Genomic DNA, 27,265 nt, shown 5'->3' with positions numbered 1-27,265 from the left:
AAATTACTGTTGCATATTTCCTTAAGGTCAGAGCAGAACCAAGTCTTCACGGGAACTCTTTGGTAATCACCTATGAAGCTCCTGATCCTGAAGTTGCACTTTTGCAATGAAGAAAAGGAGACGGCTCGCTGCAAGTCTAAATGAAAAGGTTCATCTTGGCCATGAGAAAGATACTTCAGAACAGATTCTTGTAGTGGACTGTGCACAAGAAATTGTCTCCAAGTCTACAGAAATAGCTCCTGCAGATCAGCTCAAATCTTCCCAAGAGCTTTCACCATCACCAGAACAAAGAAAGCTCCTAAGCTCATTGCAATATAACAAAAATCTGCTTAAATACTTAAATGATGATAGACAGAAACATCCGTCGTTTTGTGATTTACTCATAATTGTAGAAGGAAAGGAATTTAGTGCTCACAAAGTTGTTGTGGCTGTTGGGAGTAGTTATTTTCATGCCTGTTTGAGCAAAAATCCAAGCACCGATGTTGTCACATTAGATCATGTAACTCATTCTGTCTTTCAACATTTGCTTGAGTTTCTTTACACTTCTGAGTTTTTTGTGTATAAAAATGAAATTCCATTAGTGCTGGAAGCAGCAAAATTTTTAGATATCATAGATGCAGTGAAGTTACTAAATAACGAAAGTGTTTCCAGTGTACAGACTGATGTGGTAACTGATGCACCTACACCAGTAGAAGCACTCGGTGAACTGACAGGTAAACTATTAAATAGTCATCAGTGCACTTTTTGTGGTCGAAGTTTCTGTTACAAGAAATCCTTAGAAAATCATTTGGCTAAAGCCCACCGTCCCCTTTCCCTGGAACAAAAGCATGGGTTAAAAATGGTTGAGAAGGCCAGCTTTTCCACTAGACGCTCCACGAGAAGCCGTAAATGTCCAGCGAAGTTCGGTATCAGTGACAATGAAAGTGGTGATGCCTCTGACAGCAACTTGGAAAAAGTCAGTTCTGACAAGGAGACATCTGAGAGAAGTGAATTTGAAGACAGTGAAAGTGACTGTAATGTGGATGAAGATGGGCAGGAAGAGGAAATGTCAGGTGAAGATTCGGAATCTGAAGAACAAAGCGAAAAGGAACAGAATGATGCTGAAGAGGGTTCTGAGGCAGTTGACTCAATGGGGAATATTCCTGAAGGCTTAGCTCCAGTCATCATTCAAAGCAGTAGCAAAAAACTGCTGCAGTGTCCCAAGTGTGACAAAAAGTTTGATCGAATAGGTAAGAGTGAGTTAGGTTTATCTCCTTCATGGAGGTGCTGTTTGTGTGGGAAATAAACCGAGTTTTTTCTCTGTCCTGGAGAGTGAATATAAGAATTTCTGGATCATCTCACTGATCCAGTGTGCTGCAATTTTCTTGAAGTGTTTTAAGTTGTTAGGTCTGTAGTGCTAAATAGTTTCCATAAATTACCTGAGCATGTAATTTTAAAAATCTGCAAATACTATATTTACTTCTCTTCCACTGCTCTGGATTCTGGTTGTTAGTACAGTGTGTAAATGCCCAGCTACTGTGCAGAAATAAATGGCCTGTGAGTATTTAGGGTTGGAATGGTACATTTTGGTTCTGTATGCATTGGAAGCCCTTTTCTCTTTGCACTTTCATAACTTAGAATTCTAGTTCTGTGCTCAAATAAATCCATGAGAAGCATGCATTAAAAGAAGCAATACCTAAAGTATTTCTTTATAAGCTTGTATTCCAATGGACAGCTGACTTACATGTTAAATCTATGAGCTGCAGAAGCTCATAAATTTACAATACTATACAGCAGCATTAATGTATGTTCTACAAAGAAAAAAAGTAAAACCTAGTGCAAAGCAGAGAGACTGCTATTGACTCGAGGTAAATTTATCCACAGGACAGAATTTTGTCCTCAGAAAAAGCATAGGCAAACAGAAGAGGGAATACAAGCCATGTGAAAGAAATGAGTAGCATTTTTGTTTCTGGTAGTATGTAGGGTCCCAAATACAGATAATGTGCAAGGGTTTGTATCTTTCATTCACTGTTCTGCTATCTGAAAGTGCTTTAAGATTTCCAATTTGTTTTGAGGCTGTTTGCCATTCTGCAAAGGTACTCATGATCAGTATAGTGAAAGAATAGGACTGTAATTTGCAGCATTTAAGGTCAGACTGTGCTGTAGGGTTGAACAAGAGTGACTTGTAACCCTTACACAAACTTACAGGAAGATGCAAGTGTTTGGAGAGACCTTGGATTAAACACATAAGTGAGCACTGGGCAGTTTTTAGTGGTGTAAGCCAGTAGGAATCTTTGGATGGATGTGGAGGGTACTTAGAGCTCGACTATATGTGAGAGAGATTATAGAACAAACCTCAGACATGCCTATTGCAGGTGATACCTGTTCATGCTAACAGATATGACTTTATTGTCCAGGCAAATACGAGAGCCACACTCGTGTCCACACGGGTGAGAAGCCTTTTGAATGTGATATTTGTCACCAGCGCTACTCGACCAAGTCCAACCTGACAGTGCACAGAAAGAAACACTCCAGTGACACTGACTTCCATAAGAAGGAGCACAAATGTCCCTACTGCAATAAGCTGCATGCAAGCAAGAAGACCTTAGCAAAGCATGTGAAGAGGCAAGTATGGTGTAATGTGTCTGGCATTTCTGAAGAAGCATTTTTTCATTTTAAAAATGAAGATAAGCATATATATAAACACAGCATATTCTGCATTGTACTTATAACTATTTCTTCAAATAACTGCCTTTTCAAAGGGCATGGGGATTAGCAGTATCACCTGATCTGCTGTAAGAAATAGCAGTAGTGCTTCTATGGGGGTTCTGCCAAAAGTTTTTAGTATAAATTTTAGAATCTTTCAGATAAGCTAGCACAGTCAGAACATACCAGACTTAAAAATTACCTGCCTACTTTTAATTTGAAGGTAAAATACCTTATTTAGTTTTAGATATCAGTTCTTTACTGTTGATGATAATAGGTGTCTAAACCATTTCTGTGCAGATTCTTTTAGATAAATTGTTTATGGCAGGTCTAATTATAAGGTTTTATTATTTACATACTGCCTTTTTTCTTTCTTCTTTGTAAATATCTATAAGTTGAAACTTATGCCTTTTGTCTTATCTAATGTTGTATGAGGTTTTACAGGATTCCTTAGTCAGCGCTGCTTTCCAGTTACTTGTGTCATTAGAATTGTTTCAGCATCAGTATTCTGTTCTGCCAGTGTGGTGATCAACTGCCATGACATATAAAGCTTAGAAATAGATATTTAGTATTTGGATTATCTTCATCTTGGAAAGTTATGACTACTTTCAGCTTCTTTCTCCTAGGTTTCATCCAGAGAATGTACAAGAATTTCTTTCTATCAAGAAGACAAAGAGTGAAGGTTGGAAATGTGATGTAAGTAATATTTCACTACTTTTTTTTTTTCCCATACAGAGTTTATCTTCTGTGAACTTTAATGAAAATCTGGTATGTGTTTCTGTGAAATCTCAGAAAGCTTTCTAAGGGATGATTTTCCTCTAAGTGATACATTTCCTCTATCTGCTGGTTTAAGGACTGAACTTTGTCTCTATGTACTCTGGTCAGATAGAACTTTGTCTATATGACTCTGGTCAGATAAATAATCCCAATTTCAATTCTAAAATAGTTAGAGGCAGTATTTTTTCAAAAACTTCAGTTTACAGATTATTAGACTTGAGTGTTATGAATGCTTTAAAACCAGTATTTGCTCTCCTGTTAATTACACATAACAAACTCTGACCATAAAGCATACTGTTACAGGAAGGATCTCTCAATTGTGAGGAAAATATATGAAACACTTTCTCATTTAGCTGCATATGCATGTCAGCAGAGTTGTAAATTTGTGCTAAATTTATCTCTAGTTGTAAAATCACGGAATCCTTTACTTGATTTTCCTGTGCGAGGTATATGTGTGAAACTACCTCTGCTCTAAAAAGGAATTTGTAGAATTTCCATTCTCTATGTGTATGCTGCCAAATAATGTTTTAAGGTTTCAGATGTGGGGTTTTGTTGTTGCTATTTTTAAGGGAATTGGTTTCCTTTATGTTTTTTAGGGCAGCTGTTTTGTTTATGCAAGCTGCTGTATGCTGCAGCATGTCTGTAATATTAGGGGCTGTAACATAATTACAAACCGTGTTTTATTTGGGAACTTTCACTTGTAAACATACAGTAGGAAGTTGGGAGATATCAGCTGTAGGAATTTGTATTGTTCATTGTGCAGCTTGTGGGATTGTGGTTCAAGGCTATTACCTGATTCATCAAAGGGTGTTATCTTCCAGGTGAGGCTGTACTGTGTGAACGTGTTACAGATTCTGTTTGTTACTAGATAAGAAACATCATAATGGTGAGGCTCAATTGTGCAACATTGTTGACATTCATTCATGGGAAAGTGTGTTACCAGATGAGTGATTTGATAAACGCAGCTTCCTGGTTTGTGGGTTTATTTCTTAAATTGAAAATTGTAAGTAGAAATTTTTAAAGAAATGAGCTCCTGTTCCTGTACAGCTCATGTGCATTGAAAATGGACTTGAATTAAAAGCGGGTAGAATTCCAACTTTTACAGCAGTTGGACATTGAGCAGTACCCTTGGGTGCTGTGCTGTGACTGTGTTTGTTCATGTGGTGTGTTCTGAGGGCAAAGGTGCCACAGATGTGAGCTGCAGGATTCACTAAGGTTATTGGTTTATGCTGTAATCTGTCTGAACAACAGGATTTGCAGACCACATTTTAATCCTTGAGGAATATGAGCAAATTTACACAAACAATAGATATGAATAGTAAGGAAAAACAAGAGGGCTATTATAGTTTATACAATATGGATTTTCTTACACCGCTATTTAACATTAAACAAATAGAGCTGCTGGTTTTGATTTCCTTATTCTTCCTTATTCATGTGTGCTCTGTGAAGGTGGTTGCAGGAGTTAATGTGTGGGAGTTGTAGTGCTCAGCTGAGCTGTCATAAACAACAGCAGGAGTCTCACAGGGAAATATGTGTGCACTCGGTGTGTTGAAGCATAGGACCCTGATGATAAATTGTAATACCTGGTTTAAATGCCTGAATTTGAGCTGTGGATTCAATTCTGTAATTGTACTGCGTGCTTACTTAAGTCACTACTAATAATTCTTGAACATTTTAGTTTTGGTTAATCTGAGAGCAGTACTAAAAAGCACACATAATGTTAGGCTTGTTACATCCTGTAGTTCTAAAATGTATTTTGAGTTACATTTCCTTGTTGGTATTGGCATTTTCTCTTTAATACCTGCTGTCAGGGAATTTCCCAGAGGAAATAAAGGAACAGGTATGACTATGGTTCTACATTAGCTTATACTACAACAACTTCTACTGTAGTCCAACTAAACTGTTTCGACATCCAAAACCAAACCAAAGCTATTTGCTTTTTTCCACTGGGTTATTTTTGGCTGAGTTACTGTGTTGAAACACCCTAGGAAGAGAGTCTGGGAAGTGCTGGAATCAGTAGAAAGAAGGACTGGGGAGGAACATATAACTGCATGCAGGATTTGCCAGTAGTTGATTTAGGCTGGATCTGCATGGATCTGCATCCTAATCTATGCAGATACAGTCCACTATGGTTTATGTAGAGCACAGGTTGGTTTTGATGTTGACAAAAACCTACTGGCATAGAGTAGGTTTTTGAAGAATATGTGTTTAATCTTACATTGGTGAAGAGAGCAGATGAAATAAGCTGAGTTTATGAAATAAACTTGAGTTTATGAATAGGAAAAGAATCTGGTTATAATGGGTGTATCTTTGACAAAGTGTGTTATCATTTCAGATTTGTAAGAAATCTTTCACTCGAAGGCCTCACTTAGAAGAGCATATGATCCTTCACTCTCAGGATAAACCCTTCAAATGTACCTACTGTGAAGAGCATTTTAAATCCCGCTTTGCAAGGCTGAAACATCAAGAAAAATTCCATCTCGGTATAGAAACCTCCTTCGTACATGTAAACACTAGATTTAAGTAAAATGTTCCCCCTCCATTTTATGTCCTGGTCAGTCTGGTTTACACCCCACCTCCTTTTACAATTCTCTCTTCCACTTTTGCGGAAGAGTTGTTGGAAGGTTTTTTGTTGGTCGGGTTTTTACTTTTGTGTTCAGCTGTCTTTTTGAGGTATTCTCTTGTACCCAAAAAAGTCAGAATTTTGGAGAGGAAGAAGAATTAAGGTTAGTTTGATTTGAAAGTTTTTTGCATAAAATTGATTCTCAGCTAGGGAGTCCGATTCTTCCTGAAGTTTTCAAAAGACCTTTTGCTTTCCTCCTGAAGTATTCTGCAGACTTTTTTCATACTACTGGTTATTTCTGCTGGGTAGGAACTAAATGGGTGATAATAATTTTTTATTTCAAGTGATTTAAGTGGGCTTAATTGCTTTTGACTATGAATTCTAAATTTTTGCTTTACTGTCATGAAATTTGACAAAATGCCAAATCTTAGAAAGCTCACAAAATCTAACTGAAGTATGCTGACTGTACTGAAGATGAATAATTTCTTAGACAAAACTTTTGCTTTGTAAATTGATGAGGGTTTTCAAAAGTAACCAGTCTGGGCTTGCTGTTTATTTTAGCTGACAGTCAATCCTACTCTGTGTGTCTGTCTCCCTGTAGGGCCTTTTCCTTGTGATATTTGTGGCCGCCAGTTTAATGACACAGGGAATCTGAAACGCCACATAGAATGTACTCATGGGGGAAAGAGGAAATGGACATGTTTCATCTGTGGGAAATCCGTCAGGGAACGGTAAGGACTTGGCTGACTACTTGAACTTCAGCAGAGCGCAGCAATATTTAGCATATTGGATTGATGTTGAATATGCTTGGAGTTTTAGCATAAATGAGATCATTTCAGAGCATTAGTGTATTAAAAGGTAGTGTGAGAGCCACTGGTAGTGTGGGATTTTCTGATCACCTCTAAAATTAAGGGTGACAGCTGTAGGTAATTAATTGTGAAGTGCAAATATATTAAGAAAGTCTTATCTCTCGTTCACTTCATTTAAGCTTCTTACTGTTAAGAAACTTACGTTTCTCTGCTGTGCAAAAACATACTGCAATTTTTTGGGAAAGATGTTTTCTTTAATGTATGTTTTCCAAATTTACGTTGGGACAGTGTTTTATTTATTTCCTGATACTGTTTCTAGACCCAGTTGGTCCAGTAAATAGGTTGCCAGACTGTCTTTGAATGCATGTGTTGGTGTGTATATCTGAATTTATACAGTCATTTGGATCTACTGTGATCCATCACAGTAAGACATTGAGAAAATTATAGTATGCTTCACTTTAAAGTGGCAGGGACATTGCTTAAAAGCAAATTTTACTGGCTTTGTTAAACAGAACAACTTTGAAAGAACATCTGAGAATTCACAGTGGAGAGAAGCCTCATCTCTGCAGTATTTGTGGGCAGAGTTTTCGTCATGGAAGCTCTTACAGGTATAGATTTTTATTAAACAAGCTGCTAAACTGTTTTGCTTATTTGGTGATATATATGCATTCATGTTATTGACATAATTCTTTGTAATGTATGTGTTTGATGTACTCCACCTCTGAGAGCATTAGTAAATGTTCTAAACATCTTTCAATTTAAAAAATATATTACTAATCTGTCAGAATTAATTTAATTTGTCATACATTAGTGGCTTAAACACAAAAAACCCTACAAATCTATTCTCAAAGTTGAGTTTTTTGCACATGTAAAATTTCTATCTCTTTGTTATTCAAAGAGATAGAAAGCAAAGGACTAAAATATCCCACTAAATTAATTTCACATAAGAGAGCTCAGCTCAGTTCTCTCTTGCTTTCTAAGAACAGTACAGCTGCAGGTTACTTCCTGATACTTATGTGAAGCATTAAAGACTGCATTTTCTGCTATTCTGCATTGCATTAGCAGTACAGATTATTTAAACAAAATTGTATTTTATGGTCATGTTTACGGCTCAATATGCAGACTTCATCTAAGAGTGCATCATGATGACAAGAGATATGAATGTGAAGAATGTGGGAAAACATTTATTCGGCATGACCATCTGACAAAACACAAAAAAATACACTCAGGTAGGTATTTTCTTTGGAAACTGGCTTCAAAATTACTGTTTTGAAATAAAACAAATTAAAAAGTTAATGATGGAATTTGTTTTCAGTGCATGCGATGTTTAAGGCATGATAAAAGTTCCTGCCACTCTTTTTAAGGTCTACTAAAGTAGAGTTAATAATCTTACATGTTTCAAAGGTTTAAAAGACAAATGTTTCCTCCATGATACCATAGAAAGCTGAGGGACAGTCAAAAACATGTAACAATGGATTGCTTTAATAATCATAAATACAAAAAGCAAAAGTGAAAAAGGAGGATTTTTTTAATGATTCCAGATTTCTTAATAGCAATTGGGTGAAACATTGTTTCCACAACACAGAAGAAGCTGTCAGAGTCTCTGTCAAAGTTTGTACACTGATCACTTCAATGTAAAGAGCATCAGAGAGGTGTTTCTGAAGTCTCTCTTGTGGGAAAGAGGGAAGGAAGGCTGAGGGAATCAGCCCTATGAACAGATGGGGATGATCAGGAGGAAGAAAAAAAAATCTGTTGCTCTGAGAGCAGAAAGGTTATCAAATGTATAGAAAGAGCAAAGATTCACCAGTGACTTCTTCACAACAGGATCCAGAGGAAATACGACGTTCTAGGAGGCAAAATACGTTGTAGGCAGCTTGGAAGTATGAAAGTGATCAGAGTCTAAACTTCCTGAGTCTTTATTTGAAAGACAGCTTCTTTCCTGGTGTTTGAAATCATAATGTCTGCTATAAAATAAAGAAATCTTTGAAAAGTCCAAGTACCAAAAAAAAAAAAAATCCTCTTTTCTGCTCTATTTGCTTTTCCCCATCTAGAAAGTTACATTCTTTGACTGTCCACACCCCTATTTACATGAGAAGAAATATTCTGCCACTTTGTGGAAGATCTCAAGATGACTAGAAAGCATCAAGATACTCTTAAACAGCAGCATAAAAGAAAAAGGTAACTATGTCCATCAGGATGATTAAAATGATAAATACTGAGGTGTCATTTTAAATTATACAAATTAGTAGCTGAAAATAATTGGTTTGTTTCAATAAGCTTCTCTTTAAAACAGCTGAATTATTGACGGTACCACGTTTCAGGTCATAATGAAGAGTCCATTCCCAGTCATTCACTTGTGCTCCCATGCAGTGAGCGTTTGGGAAGTGTCTCTTGACTTGGAGCACAAAGTTCTTTGTAGGAATCATATGGACTAGTCCTATATAACAAGTGGTAAAGTCCCTACTCTGATAGAACAACTGTGCTTCCTAAATTTTCTTCTTTAATAAGAGAGAATCCTTCTCCAGGTGAGGTGTGGAAGAGCTTGATTGGCTGAACTTTGGGAACATGATTATAGGTCATAGACTTTTAATAAGTTCCAAAAAGATTTAACCAAAACTTACTGAATTTTGCTCTTGTAGGTGAAAAAGCACATCAGTGTGAGGAATGTGGAAAATGTTTTGGCCGTCGAGATCACCTCACTGTTCATTATAAAAGTGTTCATCTAGGAGAAAAAGTTTGGCAGAAGTAAGTGTAAGGTTTTTACAACTGCATAAATGCTTCTGTACTGTAACTGGTTTTGTTAGGACTTGCATGTGTGAGCAGAATTCTGCTTTTCTGTGTGTTTGTCATGCCTGTACCTCAGGCTTCATAGAGATGTTATTACAGTTTGAAGGGGATGTCAGAAAATTGCCTCCACAATTTAAGCTAGGTAATTTGTTTGTAGCACAGTTAACTAAATAAAAGCATTAAAAAGGATCAGATTTTAATTTGTCAATTATCTGTCTCAGTGTTGTTCTTAATTGTTGGTTTGCTGTAGTATTGTCATTGCAGACTAGTTAAAACTGAATTATTAGTCATCAAGTAAGCACAGGGAGAATTATCTCATGTTGAAGGTGTTTTAGAAGCTGGGGGCAGATTAGTGGCTCTGAAAGGAGGTAAAAACTTTGAAGCCCAAGTTGTGTCTCTAACTTGAAAATGCAATAGGGTTTTAAAACCCTTGAGCTCTGAAAATAAACCTCTCAGACATTTGAAATAAACAGCTCTGGTTGTTTTCAAATGATGTGTTTCAGCTGTTAGTACTCATTAGTGTTGTGTAGAACCCATTAAAGATGTGTCTGACTTAAAAGTACAGTACGTTGCTTATTCTGTTTTTTTCCCTTGGTAGGCAGTAGCCTACCTAGAAATTCTGCCATTCCTAGAACCTTATTTATGGCCTGATTCTGTGAAAGTAAAAGCTTCTTGTGGGTGTTGTGCAAAAAAGTGCTACTTAAGGAGATTTTTGGGGTTAAAAAATAAGTCTTAGTGGCTTTTGTTCTTTTAATACTGAAGTGCCATCCCAACAGAGAATAAAGTTGAATATTGAAAAGAATCTAATTGACCTTTTTGGTATGTAGATGCCAGGAAATAGGAACATAAGTGAGGAAATATGGAAAGTTTGGTATTTGGCTATTTTGCAGTTAAAGAGTTCAGAAAGGATTGTGGACATAACTTTACTGTTAGTTGATTACAAAAAAATAACACGAAATGTCTTTTTTTCTTTAAAGATATAAAGCAACATTTCACCAGTGTGAAGTCTGTAAGAAAGTTTTTAAAGGGAAATCAAGTTTGGAAATGCATTTTAGGACACATTCAGGTAAAAAGAAAATAAACCCCGACTAAACCACAAAGCACGCAGAAATGTATTTTTGTGCATCAGTATTGATTCAATGATTTTATTTGTTATGGTGGTTGAGCATTCAGGATGAGAGTAGGAGAAAGCAGCAAGATTTTATTCATTCTTATATACTGGCCATTCCTGAATACTGTTTTATGATTGTTTACCTGGAATACTGATAATCTCAGCTCAGGTTTGTGGGGCACTTTTTGCACCTCCTCCATTAGTTCACTGGTATGTGTGCTCCTGCCAAATTTACCCAGACCTTCTAAATGTTTCTGTGCTCCAGAGATTACTGCATTTCAAGTGGTCATCTAAACAAGGAGTGAACTCCCTTTGGAAAGGGCTATGTCCTTTCTCTTTGACTTTGTTTTTCCTGCCTTGTGTTTAGGAAAATCATTGTCTTTTGAAACATATAGATGTAAAAACTGAGCTCATTTAATCCCAGTATCGTAACACTTAAAAGACTATTATTTTTAATTTGGTTTGTATTCTAGTCTAAGTCCAGAGTACTGAGAGAATTGTATGTAAGGAGAAGAGTATGCCAGTATAACTTCTAAACAAATTCCTGATGACTCTCTTGATTGTGGAATAGATACTGAACTTAGAGTTTGTTTTCAGTAAAATTGTTTTATAGTAGGTCTTGATGCCTTAATCCCTGGAAGGTATTTGTATATTTATGTGTGATTTGATGTTACTCAGAATAACTAATGGTTACTTCTCTGTCTTTAAAGGTGAGAAGCCCTACAAATGTCAGATCTGTAATCAGTCTTTCAGAATTAAGAAGACATTAACGAAACACATGGTTATTCATTCAGATGCTCGACCTTTTAACTGCCAACACTGCAATGCAACCTTTAAACGAAAAGACAAGCTGAAGTATCATATTGATCACGTTCATGGGTCTAAGGCTGCAGAAGAGGCATTGGCATCTTCAGAGGAAAAGCTAGTCTCCTTACCAGTGCAGTACAGCTCTGATGACAAAATTTACCAAACTGAGGCTAAACAGTATGTGGAACAGTCCAAAGCATATCAATCCGAAGCCAAAACTTTGCTGCAGAATGTATCCCCAGAAGTGTGCGTGCCTGTGACTCTGGTCCCTGTTCCCATGCCAGACCCCCAAGCAGAGCTGGTGCAGCACAGTGCTCAGTCCCATGGCATCCTTCCCCCGCAGCCGGAGCAGCCGGATTATCAGCGAGCCACGGAGCTCTCCTTCCTCGAGAAATACACCCTGACTCCACAGCCTGCAAATATTGTTCATCCTGTAAGGCCTGAGCAGATGCTGGATCCTAGAGACCAGTCATATCTTGGAACTTTACTGGGGCTAGATACAACTCCCACTGTACAGAATATTTCAAACAACGAACATTCATGATCAGACCATAACATTCCACCGAATTTACTAAGCCGGCGGCCACCAGAGGGCTGATGTGGCAACTAGGATTTATATTTTATATTTTATTTGGACTCATTAAGTCTCCTGCATAATTTTGGGAAAACAATTTGTTTACATAATATTTGAACATTTAGGCACAATTTGATGCATACAAAAGAGTATTTCTTGTGATTTTAAGAGTTTTTAAAAATCTTATACATGTTCTTTTAAAAATAATGCTCTGAAATATCTTTTCAGGATAGTGGCTGAAAATGTAATTACATATCTGGCTATTTATAAAAATTGTTTGCCTTTCTGCATCTCACTTTGAGTTAATGTTTTAAGTGGAATAGAAAGCATTCTAAAAGAATAAGGACTATATAAAATTCATGAAAGTTTCTAAGGGCAGGCAGGGCTATGAAACTTTGAATTATGTTTCACACAGAAATTAATATATAATTTTCTTGAACCTGAGGCATTTTTGGAGGGTTTTCAGGGTGGCTGGACTGTGTAGCCTAGCCAGTGAACGCAGGCACTAGGTTCTTCTGAAAAGTTATTTATGATATTTTATGAAGACACTAAACAAGGTGTTCAGGGATCCCCCTGAGTACAGTTAGGCTGCCTAAATTTGGCTTCTTTGATCTCTAATATTGAATAATGTGGGAAGAACTAGACAATGGTATTGTCAATTTTCTACACTTAGTTCTATATAATTTTAAGATGCATTTTTTTCTTGCTTTCTCAATCTTTGTCTTCTAAAGTGTACCCCACACTCTAACTTCGAAAGAAATGGGAGTATTTACAAGGTCATTTTAATCCATGAACAGTCACAAAGGGTTGGCATGGTTGACCCTTGCTAAAGCATAAATGATATCAGGGTCCCACATTAATGTGCCCATTTTCAGGTTATCTGTGATAGAGGAGAAATTTAAAGACTGTTCCAGAACAGTGTTTAATTTCTATTTCAAAAAAATAGAAAATCAGTAATGCTAAATCTCTTGTGAGTTGCTAATTAAATTGTTTTGTTTCTTACTTTCTTGTACTGTGTTTATAAACCAAAGTTAAACTCTTGAGAGTATTTTATGTCTAATTATTTTTAGCCCTTTCTTTACTAGACATAAGGGTTTTTTTTCAAAAAAAACCCCATTTGGAACTACAAGTCTGGTGTCACCATGAAATCTTGTATAGTTTAACCTCATCAAGCTTTCTCTTTTAAGTGTACTTTAAAAATAATTATTCTGTGTTTGTTTGGTGAATATGATGCCAAAGAAAGTATCTGAAGTAACTTTATAATCTTCATAATTCCTCACAGGAATTGCATAATAAGATTCCCATATTACTAAGAGGAGATTGAAATTTTCCTCCAGTTTTCTCTGTTCTTAAATTATTATCTCAAAGAATCTTTAAAATGGGAAACTGGATTTATGTGTATTGTTTTAACTGTTAAATTTATTCAATGAGCTGAGCACAAGGGAGTTGTGGTGATAAGTTGACTTTCTTATCACAGTTCTGCAAACTCTCAAGTGGCACAGATCATTTGAGACTGTATTCAGATACTTTGGTGTTAGATTCTATTAATCATCTACTTCAGTGTTGAGCAGTTTGCAGGAGAGGGGCCAGAACTGCCTGAATGTTCATATTTTGAAGCTTGTACCCTAATGGATTCTTAACCTAAACACACCAAAGATTTCTGTTAGCTGTTAAATAGTGGCAGAGTTATAGAATTTTAAGTGTTACCAATATTTAAATAGGACTTAGCCAAAGAAGCACAATAGAAGTCCTAAACTTTAAAAGTTCAGTTTCTAAAACAGGACTACATATGTTTAACTGTTCTACGTTTGTATCTCTAAAGTAAAATTTAGAGCTGTGCTCTGGGAATGTTCAGACTGACATGCTGTAAATAGATCTGGGAAGAAGCTGAAGACTAGCAAATACACAGCAATAACAAGGCCATTGAATGCCACCTTCTGAAAGGACACTATCAAGTACCACCCTTTCTGCTTTCAAACTCCACCTTTCATCTCCTTTCAAAATAAAACTGTCTCTGTCACCTTTACACTCCATGGCTTGAAAGTGGCTGGTTTATGTGTACTTTTCAAGTCTTCATGTGTGTATCATATTTATACTATTCATGTGCACATGAAACATGATTTCTGCTGCATTTGTAATTGTACTGTTGAAAGTAACCCAACATCAGTGGTGTCAGTGCAGTGCTCAGACTAAAAGCCTAATTCTTTGTTGTTTCTTGTCTTTTCTGTCCTACAGCAGAAATAAGTATTGTGGGCTTTTGACAAAATAGTAGCTTCAAAGTGGTTGGTAAATAATTGTTTCTTCTAAAGTCCAGTCTGTGTGGAAAGCACTCTAGGAAAACACTGAAATGGAATTTGGAGCATATTTACTTGATAATGTCCTTTTAAAAATTCTTTCATAATTGTGCCTTTTATATCTATTCTAAAGAATGGCTTTTTTCTCTAGTTGAGTTGTTTATTCAGAAAACATGAAGGTCAATAACTTTCGAAGGGCTCCATGTTTGTGCATGCCCAACAAGAAATGAACTATAAAAGGACTCGTTTTTGAGAAAAACGAGTGTGCTCTTTGCTGTTTGGGTCACTAGTCATTCCTGGAAAAAATTACCTACTAGTTCTTTGGTGTTTTTTGTTTGCAGATAACCCTACTAGTTAGTGTTTGTACCTGCTGGTCAGGCTGGATCTTTGCCAGTTGACAGTGAAAGACAATAGGAAAGCTTATGTGCTAGATACATAGTTTTTATTTTTATTTAATATCATGAGCTATAATTTGTATGGCTTTACATCTACTTAAAATTCATATATGAGCAAAGTAAATTTTCATGGGCTGGGACTTCATTTGGTAGGTGAAAGTCTGGTTTCTGCTTGATAGAAGATAGTCCCTTGTAGGACTGGGGTCCAAGGGCAGAGGTCTGCACCTCACAGCTCATGGGTTGGAACTCCTCAGTATCTGCTCCCCCCACTTCAGTATGTGCTCATCAGAGAGTGTGGGTGCTGTTGATGTGGAGGGGGCATTTACAATAAATGTTTTATCAGGCAGTCACTAGATCCGTTGAGTGTTTATTGCCAAAGAAGGAAGAAGCAGGTGTCTCTTAAAAAGATCTGTAAAGAGTGTTTAGTGGCACATTGCAAAAAGTTGATCTTTTCCACATGCTGACCTTTGGGAAGAAAAGCGGAGTCTGTGCTGGTACTCCAGACTGCTGTGTGTTTCTGAGAACTTAGTGCACTCCTTCTGTTCAAAAATTAAGTTCTGTATTTTTTGCTATACAAATTTCTGGTTGTAGACTGAGTTACTGCCTTTAATTCTTTAAGTGGGTTTTATATTCAGTTTATTTATTTGTATTGGAATATCCTCTTTGAGCACTGACACTTTTCTTAGAGAGGTGTATCCCTCATGGGTTCTTTTCATGCTGAACATCAGTCATTGTAATGGTGAAGATATTTTTCTGTAAGGCGGTGGTTTCCTTTAAAATATAGTGCTACTATAGTCTGGATTATAATTCCAGTAGTTTTTCCTAAAGATGGGTCATGCAGACCACAATGAGAAAAGATGTATTTGGTGTCATCAAAGAGCTGAGCTTATTTCCCTTTAACAAATGTGGAAGAGCCTCCAGAACTGAAGAACGCTTCCAAGGAGTCGCCTCGCAATGTGCTTGATTGAACTGGAAACGTTTTATGGACTGCTAAGGAATAAATGACCCTCCAGTTTTTAAATTTAAAATAACTTCTGTGTAAGAGTTCATGAATGTAGAATTATGAATGAATTCTGTTGTAGACGAATAGGTTTTTTTTTTCCCTGATAACAATAAAAAAGATGTGAAATTTTTCTGTGTGGAACACATAAGCAGGACTGATGCAGTCTGTGTGTTCCCCCTATGGCTGAGGCTAAAGGGAAGCATTTATCTGTAGGTCCTTGTGACTGTTGCCCTGTGGGATCTTGCTCTACAGCAGTCTCACAACAAATTGGTTATTTTATCGTGTGCATCCAAGAATGTCACTGGCAGAATGTAATGCAGGGCTGTCACCTTGCTTAAAGCCAAAAGGGTCTTTTTCACGCTTCATTAGAAATGTTTTTGTTTAAAAAGTTTTGATGGATTGGAGATAAAAATGACACAATGTTTTGAATCCCCCATAACCATTTTAGTCATGTTAAATGCTGGTCCTTTTATATGAAAGAATAGGGTGAAAAGAACTCAATATTTTGTCACTCATATATTGAGATAATGTGTTTTAAATGTGATCTGTACAGGTTGGTATTTTAGATGGAAGTCTTTAAAGTTGTCTGTTTAGGGGAAATCCTTTGCTATAAGGAAAAGTTAGGAAGTGTACTGTAAATGTGGAAGTACTCAGTCCTATGTGTAATTTTGTTTGCTATGGAAAAGTAAAGTTCTTTTGTCTTAACCTTGTGCGCTCCACAGGATTTCTTGCAGGGGTGCTTGTGCTAAGCTTTGATCTCTGCCCCATTTGTTTTCCAACAGCACGAAAACACAGTATTCTGTGTGTCTTTCAGAGTTACGGAAGAGAAACAGATGAGGCCGATGTTTTCATCAGTATTGTGTGTGTCTCATTCTCCTTTTGACTTCAGAATATTTGGCAAATTAAACTTGTTTACAGAAGCCGCCCTGAGGGCTTGCTGGGCTGTGGGTTTGTTTCTCGGCGCGGGCGGAGCGCCGTCTCTCCCGGCGGGCGGAGCGCCGTCCCTCCCGGCGGGCGGAGCGCCGGCCCTCCCGGCGGGCGGAGCGCCGGCCCTCCCGGCGGGCGGAGCGCCGGCCCTCCCGGCGGGCGGAGCGCCGGCCCTCCCGGCGGGCGGAGCGCCGCCCCTCCCGGCGGGCGGAGCGCCGCCCCTCCCGGCGGGCGGAGCGCCGCCCCTCCCGGCGGGCGGAGCGCCGCCCCTCCCGGCGGGCGGAGCGCCGGCCCTCCCGGCGGGCGGAGCGCTGTCCCTCAGGGCGGGCGGAGCGCCGCCCCTCCCGGCGGGCGGAGCGCCGTCCCTCCCGGCGGTCGGGTGTTTCCATTCCGAGCCCACGCAGCCCTCACGCGCAGCGCTCGCGGCGCTGCGGGCTGGGCCGTTTAAATGAAGCGCCGGGCGCTGATTGGCGGACGGGAGAGGGGGCGGGTTGGAGCGGGCGCGAGCCACGCTACGATTGGCTGATGCGCGAGGGGGCGGGGCTAGCGCGAGCGGTCCGCGCGGGGATTGGCGGGGCCGTGGGTTTGAACGCGCGAGCGGCGGTTGGCGCAGCGCTGCCCGCGCGGAGCCGCTGCTCCGCGCCTGCCCGGCCATGGCCGCGGGCTCTGCCGCCGCAGCGGCGCGGGGGGACCGCAACCCCGCCAGCAACGCCGGCCGGCGGCGCTGGGCCCCGCGGGGCGGTGAGGAGGACGCGGATGAGGACCCCGCCGTGCTGGTTCTGAGCTACTTTTCCCGGCCGCCTTTCCTCAGTTTCGGCCGCCTGCGTGTGGGCGCCTCCCGCACGCGTCTGCTGGCCGTCGACAACCCCAACGAGGATGATGCCGAGGTGGTCATCGACCGCTTTCCGGCCGCTGCCAGGGGCTTCAGCATCGAGCCCCGCCGCTTCTTTGTGGAGGTACGGGGGGACACGCCAGGGGACGGGCAGGAGCTCTGGCGGCCGGGGGATCGGGAGGAGCTGCCCGGGGGCAGCCCCCAGGCATCCGGCATGTGGGGCGGTCGGGGCCCGTGTCGCCCCCGGTTCGCCCCGAGGGGCGGTGGCAGCCGGGCATGGCGGGGTGGGGCTCGGGGCTGTCCGCGGTGCCGGGGCGCTACAGCCTGCTTCAGCAGAGAGGCGTTTGCAGTGGAGATAAAAAAATAAAATGAAATTAACTGCTCTTTGCGAGTGTTGTTCTAAAGACAGAGACCTGTCAAAAAGTTTCAGGGCATATGTTCAGGAAAAGGCTGAGGGAAGAGGATGCCGGTTCGCTGTTCCGCAGAGTGCAAGGCACGCTTAAAACAGGATTAAACTGTGGCTAGTCCAACCAGTGCCAGTTTTTAAAAGAGCCGTTTAGACGAACATATATCTACAATTATCTAGACAGTCCAGAGTGTGTGTGAGAGAGGAAGAAACACTCTGGCCATCTCTGCCAACAATGGGCTTATAAAACCAGGGTGAAGTGTCACTGCAAAGTGCTTCATTTATATGCTCCTCTAGGAATTAATGAATAGAAAGCTTCATGACTTCCTTGATAATTTGCAGTGTCTTACTTTTTGTTGAAGGACTTGAGTGTCAAATTTTACTAAAAACAATTACACTTATATTTAGGGTTCGCTAAGGTCCTAAGTTAATGAACCTCTGATTATTTGTCCCACCATAATTCTCTCAGAATTTCTCTGGAGGATTTATTTGGTTAATACATGCCAAAAATTATGTAATTTCTTCTTCTCACCTTTACTCAAACCTTCTTCTACTATGTGTTATATGTATTCCTTCTTGTTTTCCACTGTAGTTTGATTCAGAGGTGTATGACATTTTTGATTGGGGTTGCTTAAATTTACATGCTAAAGAGGGAAAACTGACATTTAAACATTTAACAATTTTTTATAATTTCATATTGTTATAATATGTATTCTATATACTGCTCATTGTTTATTTGATTACTTGATTTTCAATGTTACCAAAGTGTACCTAAATGCTAAATATGGAATATTTTTTTTTCCAATAGTCGGGACAAAGAATATTTGTTTCTGTCACGTGGACACCATTAGAAGAAGGAAAAATCAGAGAACTGGTGTCTTTTGTTGTTAATGATGTTATAAAACATCAAGCTGTGCTCCTTGGTGCTGCTGAGCAGCCCCCGAAGAAGAGGGTGAGTGTGTATTTATTGTATCTTAATTCTGTTACTTTGGCATCTCTGATGCAAATATTGTTTTTATTACTAGAAAATTCAGTGGAAGAGGACTATAAAGTGATAAATGGTGCTGTGGAAATGCCCATTGTCCTCAACTCTTTTTAGCTGGGTTGGAAAGTAGGTACTGATAAACTACAGCTTAAAGAATAAAACTGAAACATGACCAAATAAATGGTTTTCAAGCCTGCAAATAAGGTATTGTGAATTTTTGACCAGGAGTTCTTTTTATAGTCTTCTTAAACTTTGAATGGGTATGCTAGTGATGTTTACTTTTACATGTAGAATTTAGAAAGTGAGCACGCTAACTTTTAAGTATGGTTCTTTTTCAGAAGAGTCTTTGGGATACATTAAAAAAGAAAAACTCTTCAGTAACATCTGCTGTTAAAGTTAAGAAGAGTACTTCAGAAATTAAAAATGTTAATAAAACATTTCAAGTTTCTCATGAGGTGGATAGACTTAGAAGTCCCCTTCAGTCATGTGAGAATCAGAACACGGTGCAGAAGAGTACATCCCAAGTAAACGACCCTCCTGCTGGCTCAGAGAATCAGCTGCCTCCATCTCCTATTGCATCAGTGCCAGAGGAACACGGCAGTACTGTTCACACGCCACTTGCCCTGAGAAGGTCTACTGCATTTGGGGATATTGCTGCCTCTGGAAATAAGGAGTTGTTGCCTGAGACGGACATCTGTATCATCAATAAATGTGTTACTGAGCACAGTCAATTGCAACCTGAAAGTGCCTCCAGTTCTGCTGGATTAGCACAATTGCCAATTTCAAATGATGGAGCGGTTCTTAATTTTACACTCTCACCAGTTTCCACTCCAGAACACTCAGCCTCTGCACCTGCTTTAAGTACAAGGAGAATTTTAAGTCCAGATGCTTTTGTAAATGACAATTATCAAGTGGATATAGATGTAATAGAACAGCCTTATCCAATTCTGTCACCTGATCAATTTGTGAAGGACAGTTTGTCAGATAAACCATCAAAGACTCCTAAACCTGATGCAGCATTAAGATCGTCCACCACACAGACTTATGTTGTTAAGAGATTTCTACCCTCAAAATGGAAAAAAGATGGAGGTGTAGAGACAGAAACACATGTTCACATAGAACATAATTTAAATGAAGTCTCTGAGCTGCATAAAGTAAAATCACAGGCACTTGATTGTGATAAACCCAAGGAAGATCACTGCAGTTTTCCTTCTGCAGCGGTACTTCAAACTGACAATCCCTCTCAGAGAGAACAAACAAAAAAGCGTCCAATTCTTTCTGCCACTGTCATAAAAAGTAAGCGTGGTGCTGCTGAAGAAACAAGAACAGAAACCCGCCAGCCAAAATCTAAAAAATGCCTTAATAAAGCAATATCAGGATGTGCTAACGTGGTGCCTGGACATAGAGAAGCAGAAACATCCAAACACCTGCCAGTTACAGCTTCCTTTTCATCTGAAAATAAGTGTCACAATGACAAGGTAAATTCATCTCCTACTCGATCAACTTCTTCCTGTCGTAAGAGGAAAAGTGAAACATATGTAGGAAATAGAGTTACAGCTCCAGTGCAAGTGGAAGAAGTGGAAAGAAAAAGAGCTCTTACCTCTAGCACAGACAATCAAACACGCACGACCAGAGGACCATCAGCTTTCAAACCCACAAGTGGAGAGAGAGTAGGGCAGAGAAAGAAAGCTGGTGAGCAGTGTTTCCTTCTTTTACCATTTTCTGAAAGATCCTTTGATTAGGAAATGTATACAGCAAACTGAAATGTCTAGCAACAATCAGCAATATTTAATATCTCTTATATGTGGGCTTTTGCTATTTGTTAGGTATCTGTGTTTTAAAAAACTGAAAACTAGGTTAGAGTTTTGGTTATATAATTGACTTCAAATTAACTTTATTCCTGTGTAAATTTGTTAATGACAATAATAGGTAAAGTATCTAAAAGCTCTTGAGCAGAGACCTCGTTACATAAATCAAATTTTCTGGAAACTTACTGCACAAGATTTTGTCACATGTACATTTACCATTGTGAATGTTTGCCTCCATTGCTGTTGTCACATATTTTCAAAATTAATATCATGAAGGTTGGAAAAGACTGCTTGGAACATTGAGTCCAGCCATTAACTTGGCACCACCATGTTCACCACTAAACTATAACTCTAGGTGCCACATCCATGCACCTTTTCAACGCTTTTAGGGATGGTGATTCCACCACTTCCATTGGCAGCCTGTGATAACTCCTAACCACCCTTTGAGTGAAGAAGTTTCTCTTTTTTACTCTGCTTGCTTTTTACTGTCTGTGATTAGTCAGCCTTGTGTAGTTCTCTCTGCCTTATTGTTTGCCAATACTTTGTTGCTTGAAGATCAAAAAATGCTGATGCTTGCAATTTCAGTTTATTTGGGGTTTTCTAACTGTTCCAACTCTAAATATGCTCTGGAATTTGAAGGGAATGAGGGTCTGGAACTTAAATATACATTTAATTTGCAAAATTTAACTACCAGGAAAAATTCATCATGACTTTCAGATCGAAATAGCACATGTTGCATTCTTCAGTTAAATGATCTGTTCTGTGATCTGGATTTGATTAGAGGCTTTCAGTAATGCACTTCAATGTCAGGCTTTTTAAGATAGTTTGCATAAAAGCAGGGTGCTGAAAGTATTGATATGCAGCAGAAAAAGGTGTGTTATCTACCAGGTTTTTTCTAATTATCCATTAGGATAAAGCTAGATGAGCTGGACAAGGGCAGAGTAGAGGGGAACAATCTCCTTCCTTGATCTCTGGCCACCCTTCTTTTGACACACCCCAGGATTCAGTTTGCCTTCTGGGCTGTGAGTGCACATTCTTGGCTTATGTCCAGCTTTTCATCCACCAGAACCCCTAATTCCTCCTCTGCAGGGCTGCTCTCTCTGGGTTCTTCTCCCAGTCTGTGTGTCACGTGCACAGCTCAGCTTCATGTCACCTGCAGACATGCCAGGGGTATGCTTGACAGTCCCAAGACAGATCCCTGAGGGACACCGCTCATGACCAGCCTTCACGTGGGCGTACAGCCATGGACCACAACCCTCAGGCTGCAATTCCTTATCCACACAATGGTACACCTTCCAAATTCATATCTCTCCAATGTAGAGATGAGGATGCCACGTGGGTCTGTGTGGAAGGCTTTACAGAGCTCTAGGTAGATGACATCAGTCGGTTTCCCTTGTTGACTGTGTCAGCCACTCCACTACAGAGGGCCACCAGACAGGTCAGGGACCATTTGCCCTTAGTAAAGCCATGCTCCCTCCATTCACTGTCTTGAATCACCTGCTTGTCTTATATGTGCTCTAACATCACTTCCACGAGGGTCTGTTCCATGATATTCCCAGGCACAGAAGTGGGGCTCACCAGTCTGTAGTTCCCTGCATCCACACATCTTCCTTCCTCCCCTTTTTAAATCATCAATATCTTTTGAATGGTTCATGGAGAATTACTTTAGTTCTGTGCTTTAGAAGCGATGTGAACTTTAATACGTTAACTTTCACTGACGTATTTGCTGTTGATAATTGTGTGTTAATGCTTGTAGGTTCTTCACTTCAGAAGGCATCTAAAGCTACCAAGAGAATTAGTAAACCTGTCCCTGGATTGGCCCAGTCACACCTGACATTTGTGAAACCACTGAAAACAGGTAGGCAGACTCCTGGTGTTTGGTAGAACACTGAACAGAATATCACAATTGTACTGCTGGTGTCGGGTAAGACCTAACTGGTTAGAGCTGAGAGGAAATAGAAGATAGTACCTGAGATGAATCAATACCTACTAGAACAATATATGCAACCTTTTGTGATCTGTTTTGAGTACTTGTAAGAAAATTGGTTGCAACACACAGTCAGCTAAAAGTAAATGTTACTTTTTTCCAGATTGGTCTGTAAGTGTAAAATCTATATCACAGTTCTGCTCCCAGCTTACTGATGACTGTCAGTTAAATGCCTCTTCCAGATCTGGTACCATTTTAAAGCAACAATAGAATATCTCAGAAGAGAGAATTTCTTCCCAACAAGATAAAAATTTTGCAGAGTTAAGAATAGTAAGTTGATCTAATCAGAAAAATGCATCTATAAAATGGTTCTTCATGAATGTAATCCAGTTCAGTTTGAGAGTACTCCATTGCAAATGGCCTGGGTTCTAGGGCTGTAACAACTCAAGCCATGTTTTGTGGCTGCAGTTTATTTAATAGTCCCTGATCTACAAGTTACTGAAGATTTTAACAACCTACTTTTTTTGGCTATAGTATTAAATGGAGTGTCAAACATTAATCCTTTCCATAATGAAATGCATATTGGTTATCAAACATTTCAAGAACTGCAAAGACTTAAGTTTTTTGTTGTTTTGCCTTTTTTTTTTTTTTTTTTAAAGTCATCCCTAGGCACCCAATGCCTTTTGCTGCTAAAAACATGTTTTATGATGAACGTTGGAAGGAGAAGCAGCAACGAGGTTTCACCTGGTGGTTAAATTTTGTACTTACCCCTGATGACTTCAATGTAAAAACAAATACTTCACAAGGTAAGAGTACAATAACTTTGTCTTCTCATTTTCTTAAGCTTTATGTAATATACTTTATTAACACCAAGTAGTAGTACTCATTTAACACTAAACCTTTTCAGAGTCATGTTGTCATGTTTTCCCCCTTCTGGTAAGCGTGGATGGCTCACTAGCTTATGTCAAGCACAGCACACCACACCCCTGCATGAAGAATGCACTGGAATGTGTGGCTATGGCACTCCTCAGTGGGTGGTGAGTGGGGAATCCCCACCTGCTGGAAAATATTATTGCTGGCACTTTACTAAAAGGATAACCTGCTTTTTGCACTATCTTTAGCTTCACTTGAAAAAACTGAAGATGGAACCATTAATCTTAAAACTGAATTCCTAGTACTGCTCACTTATGAAATATGTGTTCTTATATTTGATAGTTGACTAGTATTCTTGTACTTGACAACATATGTGTAGTGCAACAGCTGACAAGCTTCCTGAAGGATAAATCATCAGTCAGAATAAAAATAAAAAAAGTCAGCTTAAAAAGGGGAAAAATAAATGAAGTGTGCAAAGCTACCTTTATTTGAGAAGTAAATGCTTGCTCTTTGTGCATGTTTAAACAGTAAATGCAGCTGCTCTTATCTTGGGGGAAGAGAACCATCACAAAAGGAGCCTTCCTAAGGCACCCACGAAAGATGAGGCATCTCTCAAAGCGTACACAGCTCGCCGTAAGCTGAACAGGCTGCGGCGTGAGGCCTGCCGCCTGTTCACCTCCGAAAGCATGGTCAAAGCCATCCAGAAACTCGAGGTGGAGATCGAAACCAGGCGCCTGCTGGTCCGCAGGGACAGGCACCTCTGGAAGGACATAGGTAAGAGGGCTGAAACCTGGAATTCTCCCCGTCTTGTAAGTAGGAAAAGGGTTATTCATGCACTGAGTTTGTTTAATCTGAAATTGGTTAATAGAAATATTTGCATTAATCTGAAATGTTTGCTGGATCTAATATTAAAAAATGCTTTCTTGCAGGAGAAAGGCAGAAAGTCCTTAACTGGCTTTTATCTTACAACCCTTTATGGCTGCGTATAGGTCTGGAGGTAAGTTCACTGTGTATAGTCTATAATCTAAGTTTAAAGCACATTAAGCAATTTTTTTAGTAGAGGTTGTTTTGGGTTTCTTTGTATTTGTGTTTCTTTGTATTTTCTGTCATACTAATTCAGGTAGGTTCAATTCAGTTATAGCATGATGCATATGTTTTAAATTGTTACAACATACTTGCTTTAAAAATGTGATTATCTTATTAAGAAGTCAAATATTTAATCAAGGATAGTGGAAGTTAATTCCATGGCCACACACAAAAGTGTTTCCCTATCAGTTTCACTTTACTAAACTGGAGAAGAATGTGGTCATTTTAAAGAAGCTCCTGATTGATTTCTCAGACGTAGATGATCATATGTGTTTTGAAATGAGATTAGATCTTCTGAAATTTCCTTTGGCTTTACCTTTCAGGGACTCACTTGAAAACTTTTTGATATTTAGAGACAAATTTCCATTCATTATTTTAGAGATAATGTATAACAATAATGTATATTGTTCACAAAATCACATGGTATTGAAGGTAACTTTTAACACTTACTTCTGCTTTTTTCCCCTTCTTTCATATTAGACTGTTTATGGAGAACTGATAGCTTTGGAGAGTAATAGTGATGTTATGGGTTTAGCAATATTTATCCTTAACCGCTTGCTGTGGAACCCTGACATTGCCACTGAATACAGACATCCCGTCGTGCCCCACCTTTACCGGGAAGGTAACAACTAGTTCCAAAATAATTTATTTGTAGCACCTAATTTTTAAACTATCACTTATTGAGTTGTATCATTTCAGGTCATGAAGAAGCTTTGTCAAAGTTCACACTGAAAAAATTGCTGCTGCTGGTTTGCTTTCTGGATTGTGCCAAGCAGTCCAGAATGATTGACCATGACCCCTGCCTCTTTTGTAAGGATGCCGAGTTCAAGGTGAGAGCTGGGATTTGAGGTCTTCCTCAATTGTTGTCCTAAGTCTGTGGTATAATTTTTTTACTGTTTTTAATCTGACAATAGTTAAAGCTATATGACATGCTAAAAATAATTCTAAAAAAATACATAATTTTAAGAATTATACAAGGAAACATAAAATGTGATTTAGGAGGTAAAAGGGGTGTATTCTGATTGACAAACATTGTAGTGTTAAGATTTCTCTTTTTTTAACTTTAGGCTAGCAAAGACCTTTTGCTTGCATTTTCCCGGGACTTCCTGAGTGGTGAAGGTGACCTTTCCCGCCATCTGGGGTTCTTAGGACTACCTGTCAGCCATGTTCAAACTCCACTGGATGAATTTGATTTTGCTGTAACAAACCTGGCTGTGGACTTACAATGTGGCATTCGTCTTGTGTGCGTTGATACAGAATTTTTATTGAAATATTTATTTTCCTTTATATAATATTTCATGTGAGCACATCAGAGGTATTAAACCATGCATTTACCTTTGTTAGGAGAACAGTGGAACTTCTGACCAAAAACTGGAGTCTTTCAAAACAACTGAGAGTTCCTGCAATAAGTCGGCTCCAGAAGATGCATAATGTGGAAATTGTTCTTAATGTCCTGAAAGAGCGAGGAGTGCACTTGAAAGATGAAACTGGTAAGGCCGAGAAATCAGGGTTATTCTAATTGCAGCAGATAACTACTGCACACTTTAATCCCTTGTTTTATTTGGTAGGTACTTCAATTGACTCCAGAGATATTGTGGATAGACACAGGGAACGAACGTTAGCTCTGCTGTGGAAAATTGTCTTTGCTTTCCAGGTACTGTTTAATTGCTAGTTACAAAGGAGTAATAATGAAAACACCACTCTTTGAGGAATATTTGATGTCTATGAAAGCTTCTTCTAATGAAATTTTAGACAAATTATTTGCTTTGTACATTCAAAGCTCCATGTAAACTTTACTAAACTTCTAATTGTTCCCTAACAATACAGCTTGGATAATGTTTTAACTGTGCTTTTTCTTACACATTCGTTCAAGTTTTTTGGAAAAAACTGAGTTTATGCCATATAAGTAGCAGAATTGATACTTAAAAGTGAAATGATGTGATCTCAAACTGCAGGTAGATTCTTAGTAACTGAAAAGGACATTTTGAGGTTACACTGATAGACAATTATAGAGTTATCTCTGAAGCTATAGCTCTTCTACTTTTTCTTACTTTTATCTGAAACAGTCGATGAAACATCCTTGAAATAAGAATGAAGATTTCTTAGGCATTACTGCAGTGACATTTCAAAACTTAGTAGAGGAGGTAAAATAGTTTTTTTAATAAAATAGTAAAAGACTGTTTTAAGAGTTAACTTGAGTCAGAGGATGTTTAAAAACTAAGTGTCCAACTGACAAATCCAGTTGGAAGAAACATAATGTATGAAAGGCAAAATAAGATAAAAGTTGAGGTGGAATTTCACCACTAAGTAGTCTGGAATGTAAGTGCAATTAAGTATATATAAAGGAAGAATATTAAAGACTTCAGCCACAGAACTATCACTAAGATAGGACAATATAATAAAAATCAAATGTAATTATTTTCTTTCTTAAATACTGTTACACTATTAAGTAGTTAACTTCCTTCAGTTAGTTTTTCTGATGCATGTGTCACAGTTGCATTGCTTTTGATTAGAGAAATAACTTGAGTGAATAGTGGCTTTATCCAAGCCCTGTGGATATGCTGCTTGTTCTCCAACCAGCTCAAGTCCTTTTGGAATCTCTTAAAGGAGGATGAT

The 27,265-nt window shown here is 38.9% G+C and overlaps 2 protein-coding genes across 22 annotated transcripts in view; both read left to right on the top strand.

Annotated features, from left to right (window-relative positions):
• On the top strand, positions 1-16,510 carry ZBTB41 (zinc finger and BTB domain containing 41). Its single transcript, XM_068199589.1, has 10 exons — positions 1-1,229; positions 2,397-2,604; positions 3,312-3,381; positions 5,798-5,945; positions 6,627-6,756; positions 7,347-7,442; positions 7,957-8,063; positions 9,474-9,579; positions 10,599-10,687; positions 11,443-16,510. The coding sequence occupies exons 1-10, from the start codon at positions 107-109 to the stop codon at positions 12,081-12,083; spliced, it is 2,718 nt and encodes a 905-aa protein (XP_068055690.1). The 5' UTR covers positions 1-106; the 3' UTR covers positions 12,084-16,510.
• An 824-nt stretch (positions 16,511-17,334) lies between these two features.
• The window catches only part of ASPM (assembly factor for spindle microtubules), a 39,063-nt gene continuing 29,132 nt past the window's right edge, over positions 17,335-27,265 (top strand). For all 21 annotated transcript variants that reach the window (XR_011002067.1, XR_011002072.1, XR_011002071.1 and 18 more), the window contains exons 1-12: positions 17,335-17,688; positions 18,779-18,922; positions 19,294-20,647; positions 22,520-22,621; positions 23,350-23,496; positions 24,092-24,337; positions 24,493-24,560; positions 25,130-25,271; positions 25,349-25,479; positions 25,717-25,892; positions 25,994-26,139; positions 26,218-26,303. Coding sequence is in view for 16 of the 21 variants with exons in the window: in XM_068199568.1 (XP_068055669.1) it covers positions 17,386-17,688; positions 18,779-18,922; positions 19,294-20,647; positions 22,520-22,621; positions 23,350-23,496; positions 24,092-24,337; positions 24,493-24,560; positions 25,130-25,271; positions 25,349-25,479; positions 25,717-25,892; positions 25,994-26,139; positions 26,218-26,303 (3,045 nt within the window). In the remaining 5 variants the exon portion in view is untranslated. The remainder of the gene's footprint in view (positions 17,689-18,778; positions 18,923-19,293; positions 20,648-22,519; positions 22,622-23,349; positions 23,497-24,091; positions 24,338-24,492; positions 24,561-25,129; positions 25,272-25,348; positions 25,480-25,716; positions 25,893-25,993; positions 26,140-26,217; positions 26,304-27,265) is intronic.

This window comes from Anomalospiza imberbis, chromosome 9 (assembly GCF_031753505.1).
Source record: "Anomalospiza imberbis isolate Cuckoo-Finch-1a 21T00152 chromosome 9, ASM3175350v1, whole genome shotgun sequence".
NCBI lineage: Eukaryota > Metazoa > Chordata > Aves > Passeriformes > Viduidae > Anomalospiza > Anomalospiza imberbis.
This window is presented reverse-complemented; position numbering and strand designations above follow the sequence as displayed.